At 45.0% G+C, this 7,500-nt stretch overlaps 1 protein-coding gene across 1 annotated transcript in view; it reads left to right on the top strand.

The window, feature by feature from the left end:
- The window catches only part of aacs (acetoacetyl-CoA synthetase), a 161,995-nt gene that overhangs the window by 148,785 nt on the left and 5,710 nt on the right, over window positions 1-7,500 (top strand). The window contains exon 13 of the mRNA XM_061931729.2: window positions 5,549-5,662. Coding sequence (XP_061787713.1) covers window positions 5,549-5,662 — 114 coding nt within the window. The remainder of the gene's footprint in view (window positions 1-5,548; window positions 5,663-7,500) is intronic.

Here is a 7,500-nt window from a genome sequence, read left to right as displayed (position 1 = left end):
CAAGACATGCCTCAGGAACTCTCCGACCTGCATGGCTCTCTTCCCAGTTCTCCAGAAACCCCAAAATCAGAATCTTCAATACAAATGTAAAATCTGTCCTTCTTTATGGCTGTGAAACCTGGAAAACCACCAAATCAATCATCCATAAACTACAAGTGTTTATTAACAACTGTCTCAGGTAAATACTGAGGATTTGGTGGCCCAACAAGATATCAAATGTAGACCTGTGGAGACGCATGAACCAAGAGCAAATTCAAAATGAACTCAAAAGCAGAAAGTGGGGATGGATCGGTCATACACTTAGGAAGGATCTGAGAAACATAGCAAGACAAACCCTGGACTATAACCCTCAAGGCAAGAGGAAGCCAGGGAGACCAAAACTCAACTGGAGGCGGTCCACTCTTGATGAACTGACCAAGATGGGGGATCTCCTGGCAAGAAGCGAAGACCATCGCACAGAAGAGAGTGAGGTAGAGATCCATGGTAGACGCCCTATTCTCCCAAGGGGGCCAAGAGGATTAAAGAAAGAAGTAGGCGAAGGCTGTGAGGACCACTTATAAGATGGCGTCATCCGTGGAGTAGTTCTTCCTGTGAGTGTACTGGTGAGGGTGGACACTGACATCCATGGAGGTCTTAATCTGGCTTCTCCAAGATGAGTGAGGGCTACAGGCTGACAGTCATTCAGACCTGTCACTGTGGAGCTCTTTGGTCCAGGAATTATGTCTTCAAGCAGGTTGGAACGGAAGATAGAGTGAGGTGTTTGAAATGTTCTTTACCACCTCAGTCAGTTGGTGGGCACGGTCTCTCTGTACCCGCCCTGGGATGTTATCCTTTGTGGGGGTTGATCCTTTGCAGGGTCTTCCTCCCAACTGCTGGGGTTACTCTAAAGGGTGTGTCATCTTGTTTGAATAATGTCATCAGTCTTGGACTGAGGTTGTTGTTGTTGTTGCTGAGTCAATCCAAGGCGCCTGATGATGATCCTTAGAAGCGCTAGACTCGCATTCGGGAGGCTGCCGAGTTCTCCAAAGGTATTGCCCAGTTGTCGATGATACCAATCTGTCAGCTGCTCAGGGCACCGGAGCCAGAGATGTTTGGCAGATTCTTGTTCCTCACCGCATAGATCGTCTTCACACTTTCCTGTCAGATGAAGCCACCTTCGGAGAGCAGGGTGGTGACCAAACTGATTGTTGTTGTTGCTGAGTCAATCCAAGGCGCCTGATGATGATCCTTAAAAGCACTAGACTCGCATTCGGGAGGCTGCCGAGTTCTCCAAAGGTTTTGCCCAGTTGTCGATGATGCCGATCTGTCAGCTGCGCAGGGCACCGGAGCCAGAGATGTTTGGCAGATTCTTGTTCCTCACCGCATAGGCGACATTGATCGTCTTCACACTTTCCCGTCAGATGAAGCCACCTTCGGAGAGCAGGGTGGTGACCAAACTGATTGTTGTTGTTGCTGAGTCAATCCAAGGCGCCTGATGATGATCCTTAAAAGCGCTAGACTCGCATTCGGGAGGCTGCCGAGTTCTCCAAAGGTATTGCCCAGTTGTCGATGATACCAGTCTGTCAGCTGCGCAGGGCACCAGAGCCAGAGTTGTTTGGCAGATTCTTGTTCCTCACCGCATAGGCGACATTGATCGTCTTCACTCTTTCCCGTCAGATGAAGCCACCTTCGGAGAGCAGGGTGGTGACCAAACTGATTGTTGTTGTTGCTGAGTCAATCCAAGGCGCTTGATGATGATCCTTAAAAGCGCTAGACTCACATTCGGGAGGCTGCCGAGTTCTCCATAGGTATTGCCCAGTTGTCAATAGAACCGATCTGTTAGCAGCGCAGGGCACCGGAGCCAGAGATGTCCGGCGGACTCTTCCCCCTCACCACAGAGTCGACATTGATCGTCTTCACACTGTCCGGTTAGGTGTTACCATCGTCTGAGAGCTGGGTGGAGGCCGAATCGGAAACTAATTAAGTCGGTGAGGTCTTTCTTCGACAACGTGGACACCTCCAGGGGGTTGGGTTTGTGGGATAGGAGGGTTAAAAGGCGGGGGTGGGTGATAGGAGGAGGGAGGCAGTTCCTGCAAATGATTGCACGGCGGGTGGATCTGTCCAGTTGGATGTTGGTTTGCAGAAGAGATCTTTGCCTGCCCATCTGCAAGATCATTGCCAAGAAGATTGCAATGACCCGGGAGCCCAGATTTGGGTTGTTTGTTTGTTTGTTTGTCACCCGAGTCACCTGAGGATGACCCTCAGAAGCGCTAGACTCGCTATTGGGAGGCTTTGAAGCTCACCAAAGGAGTTGCCAAGTTGACGATGATACCGCTCTGTCATCAGCGCTGGGCACCGTAGCCAGAGGTGTTCGGCAGATTCTTGTTCCTCACCGCATAGGCGACATTGATCGTCTTCACACTTTCCCGTCAGATAAAGCCACCTTCTGAGAGCAGGGTGGTGACCAAACTGATTGTTGTTGTTGCTGAGTCAATCCAAGGCGCCTGATGATGATCCTTGAAAGCGCTAGACTCGCATTCGGGAGGCTGCCGAGTTCTCCAAAGGTATTGCCCAGTTGTCGATGATACCGACCTGTCAGCTGCGCAGGGCACCGGAGCCAGAGATGTTTGGCAGATTCTTGTTCCTCACCGCATAGGCGACATTGATCGTCTTCACACTTTCCCGTCAGATGAAGCCACCTTCGGAGAGCAGGGTGGTGACCAAACTGATTGTTGTTGTTGCTGAGTCAATCCAAGGCGCCTGATGATGATCCTTAAAGGCGCTAGACTCGCATTCGGGAGGCTGCCGAGTTCTCCATAGGTATTGCCCAGTTGTCAATAGAACCGATCTGTTAGCAGCGCAGGGCACCGGAGCCAGAGATGTTTGGCAGATTCTTGTTCCTCACCGCATAGGCGACATTGATCGTCTTCACACTTTCCCGTCAGATGAAGCCACCTTCGGAGAGCAGGGTGGTGACCAAACTGATTGTTGTTGTTGCTGAGTCAATCCAAGGCGCCTGATGATGATCCTTAAAAGCGCTAGACTCGCATTCGGGAGGCTGCCGAGTTCTCCATAGGTATTGCCCAGATGTCAATAGAACCGATCTTTTAGCAGCGCAGGGCACCGGAGCCAGAGATGTCCGGCGGACTCTTCCCCCTCACCACAGAGTCGACATTGATCATCTTCACACTGTCCGGTTAGGTGTTGCCATCGTCTGAGAGCTGGGTGGAGGCCGAATCGGAAACTAATGAAGTCGGTGAGGTCTTTCTTCGACAACGTGGACACCTCCAGGGGGTTGGGTTTGTGGGATAGGAGGGTTAAAAGGCGGGGGTGGGTGATAGGAGGAGGGAGGCAGTTCCTGCAAATGATTGCACGGCGGGTTGATCTGTCCAGTTGGATGTTGGTTTGCAGAAGGGATCTTTGCCTGCCCATCTGCAAGATCATTGCCAAGAAGATTGTAATCACCTGAGGGCCCAGATTTGGGTTGTTTGTTTGTTTGTCACCCAAGTCACCTGAGGATGACCCTCAGAAGCGCTAGACTCGCTATTGGGAGGCTTTGAAGCTCACCAAAGGAGTTGCCAAGTTGACGATAATACCGCTCTGTCATCAGCGCCGGGCACCGTAGCCAGAGGTGTTCGGCAGATTCTTGTTCCTCATCGCAGAGTCGATATCGATTTCTTGTGCACTCCCAGCTGCACTGTTTTTTTTTCTTGGGCACTCCCAGCTGCACTGTTTTTTTTTTTTTTCCTGTGCACTCCCAGCTGCACTACTATTTGTTTCTTGTGCAATCCCAGCTACACTATTATTGTTTTTCTTGTGCACTGTCAGCTGCACTTTTTCCCCCCTTGTGCACTCCCATTTACACTACTATTTTTCTTGTGCACTCCCATTTACACTATTATTTTTTCTTGTGCACTCCCATTTACACTATTATTTTTTCTTGTGCACTCCCATTCACACTATTATTTTTTCTTGTGCACTCCCATTCACACTATTATTTTTTCTTGTGCACTCCCATTTACACTATTATTTTTTCTTGTGCACTCCCATTTACACTATTATTTTTTCTTGTGCACTCCCATTTACACTATTATTTTTTCTTGTGCACTCCCATTTACACTATTATTTTTTCTTGTGCACTCCCATTTACACTATTATTTTTTCTTGTGCACTCCCATTTGCACTATTATTTTTTCTTGTGCACTCCCATTTACACTATTATTTTTTCTTGTGCACTCCCATTTACACTATTATTTTTTCTTGTGCACTCCCATTTACACTATTATTTTTTCTTGTGCACTCCCATTTACACTATTATTTTTTCTTGTGCACTCCCATTCACACTATTATTTTTTCTTGTGCACTCCCATTTACACTATTATTTTTTCTTGTGCACTCCCATTTACACTATTATTTTTTCTTGTGCACTCCCATTTACACTATTATTTTTTCTTGTGCACTCCCATTCACACTATTATTTTTTCTTGTGCACTCCCATTTACACTATTATTTTTTCTTGTGCACTCCCATTTACACTATTATTTTTTCTACTGCACTCCCATTTACACTATTATTTTTTCTTGTGCACTCCCATTCACACTATTATTTTTTCTTGTGCACCCCCATTTACACTATTATTTTTTCTTGTGCACCCCCATTTACACTATTATTTTTTCTTGTGCACTCCCATTTACACTATTATTTTTTCTTGTGCACTCCCATTTACACTATTATTTTTTCTTGTGCACTCCCATTTACACTATTATTTTTTCTTGTGCACTCCCATTCACACTATTATTTTTTCTTGTGCACTCCCATTTACACTATTATTTTTTCTTGTGCACTCCCATTTACACTATTATTTTTTCTTGTGCACTCCCATTTACACTATTATTTTTTCTTGTGCACTCCCATTCACACTATTATTTTTTCTTGTGCACTCCCATTTACACTATTATTTTTTCTTGTGCACTCCCATTTACACTATTATTTTTTCTTGTGCACTCCCATTTACACTATTATTTTTTCTTGTGCACTCCCATTTACACTATTTTCTTTTCCTGTGCACTCCAAGCGGCACTACTTATTTGTCTTGCGCACTCCTAGCTGCACTATTTTTTTTTTTCTTGTGCCCTGTCAGCTACACTATTGCTTTTTTCTCGTGCACTCCCAGCTGCACTAGTGTTTTGCTTTTCATCTATTAAATACCTTCTACCTCCTGCTGTCCTCAGCGTTTTGGGACCATGACAACCATGTGGCCCAAAAGAGACCCTGGATGTTCTTGCACTTTCCTTAAAATATGTTTATAATAATAATAAATATGATTATTATTATTTTTGTTTTACACCTGTTACACTTTAAATACACAACAGTTTTTTAATGTGTAATATTTGCACCTTGTTTATAACAACAAACATCATTTTAGAACATTTGTGTTCAATTCCAGTAAGCAAGTGGTACTCATACTGTGAGATTTTAAATATCGGACTTTTTAATACTTTTCCATCCTAATAATAAATGTTTGCTGCGTAACAAAATGCAAATGGATGAAAATGTTCTCTGCCTGCAGGAGGAACAGACATAGTTTCATGTTTCATGGGTCAGAACCCGACAGTTCCGGTGTATCGGGGCGAGATCCAGACCAGGAACTTGGGCATGGCAGTGGAAGCGTGGAACTCTGAAGGTAAACTTTTCAACTATAATTTGTAGCTTTTGTCTGTGCTGCTGAGCCTTGAAGACACTTCTTTGGGAAATGAAGGAGTTCTCTTTTTTTTTTTTTATTTAGCACCGCTGTCATGGCAACGGCACCATGGGGAAGAACTGGCACTAATATTGTATTAGTCGTAGTTAATTGTAATTAGGAAGGACAGTGGGCTGGGCAGAGCTGTGGGCACTCAGACTTTGGCCATTTCTGAACTGAACCGCAAACTGGATAACATCGCGGAGAAGCTTTCCGCTTTGCAAGGCGAGATTTTGATCAGTTTGAGAGCCGGAACGGACACTTGATCACACCAACCGTTGGAATGTTTCAGCTAACCAAAGCAGTTTTTTTGTCTACAATTTGGCTCCCTCTAGAACTGGCCTTGGCAGGGTCATGCTGTAAACACCCCAGTGAAACCAAAGCATGTTGCTAGCATGTTGATATCAAGGGATACGAGGAGCTAACATGTTGATACCAAGGGACAACAGGTGCTAGCATGCTGAGATCAAAAGATACCAGGTTTTAGCATGCTGATATCAAGGGATACTAGGTGATAGCATGTAGAAATCAAGGGATACCAGGTGCTAGCATGTTGATATCAAGGGATACCAGGTGCTACCGTGTTGATATCAAGGGATACGAGGAGCTAGCATGTTGATACCAAGGGCCAACAGGTGCTAGCATGTTCGTATCAAGAGATACCAGGTGCTAGCATGTTCATATCAAGAGATATCAGGCGCTAACATGTTGATATCAAAATATACCAGGTGCTAGCATGTTGATATCAAGAAATATCAGGCGCTAACATGTTGATATCAAGGGGCATCAGGTGCTAGCATGTTGATATCAGGAGATACCAGGTGTTAGCATGGTCATATCAAGAAATATCAAGCGCTAACATGTTGATATCAAAATATACCAGGTGCTAGCATGTTGATATCAAGAGATACCAGATGCTAGCATGTTGATATCAAGAGATACTAGGTGCTAGCATGTTGATAGCAAGGAATACCAGGTGCTATCATGTTGGTATCAAGGAATACCAGGTGCTAGCATGTTGATATCAGGAGATACCAGGTGCTAGCATGTTGATATCAAGAGATACCAGGTGCTAGCATGTTGACCAATATATACCAGGTGCTAGGATGTTGATATCAAGGGACACCAGGTGTTAACATGTCGATATCAAGAGATACCAGGTGTTAGCATGTTTGTATCAAGAGATACCAGGTGCTAGCATGTTGACCAATATATACCAGGTGCTAGGATGTTGATATCAAGGGACACCAGGTGTTAACATGTCGATATCAAGAGATACCAGGTGCTAGCATGTTGATATCAAGGGATAGCAGCTGCTAGCATGTTGATATCAAGGGATACCAGGTGCTAGCATGTTGATATCAAGGGATACCAGGTGTTAGCATGTTGATATCAAGGAATACCAGGTGCTAGCATGTTGATATCAAGAGATACCAGGTGCTAGCATGTTGATATGAAGAGGTACCAGGTGCTAGCATGGTGATATCAAGAGATGCCAGGTGCTAGCATGTTGATATCAAGGGATACCAGGTGCTAGCATGTTGACATCAAGGGATACCAGGTGCTAAAATGTTGATATCAAGGGACACCAGGTGCTAGTATGTTGATATCAAGAGATACCAGGTGCTAGCATGTTGACCAATATATACCAGGTGCTAGGATGTTGATATCAAGGGACACCAGGTGTTAACATGTTGATATCAAGGGACACCAGGTGTTAACATGTCGATATCAAGAGATACCAGGTGCTAGCATGTTGATATTAAGGGATACCAGCTGCT

The sequence above is a fragment of the Nerophis lumbriciformis genome, linkage group LG03 (assembly GCF_033978685.3).
Source record: "Nerophis lumbriciformis linkage group LG03, RoL_Nlum_v2.1, whole genome shotgun sequence".
Classification (NCBI taxonomy): Eukaryota; Metazoa; Chordata; class Actinopteri; order Syngnathiformes; family Syngnathidae; genus Nerophis; species Nerophis lumbriciformis.
This window is presented reverse-complemented; position numbering and strand designations above follow the sequence as displayed.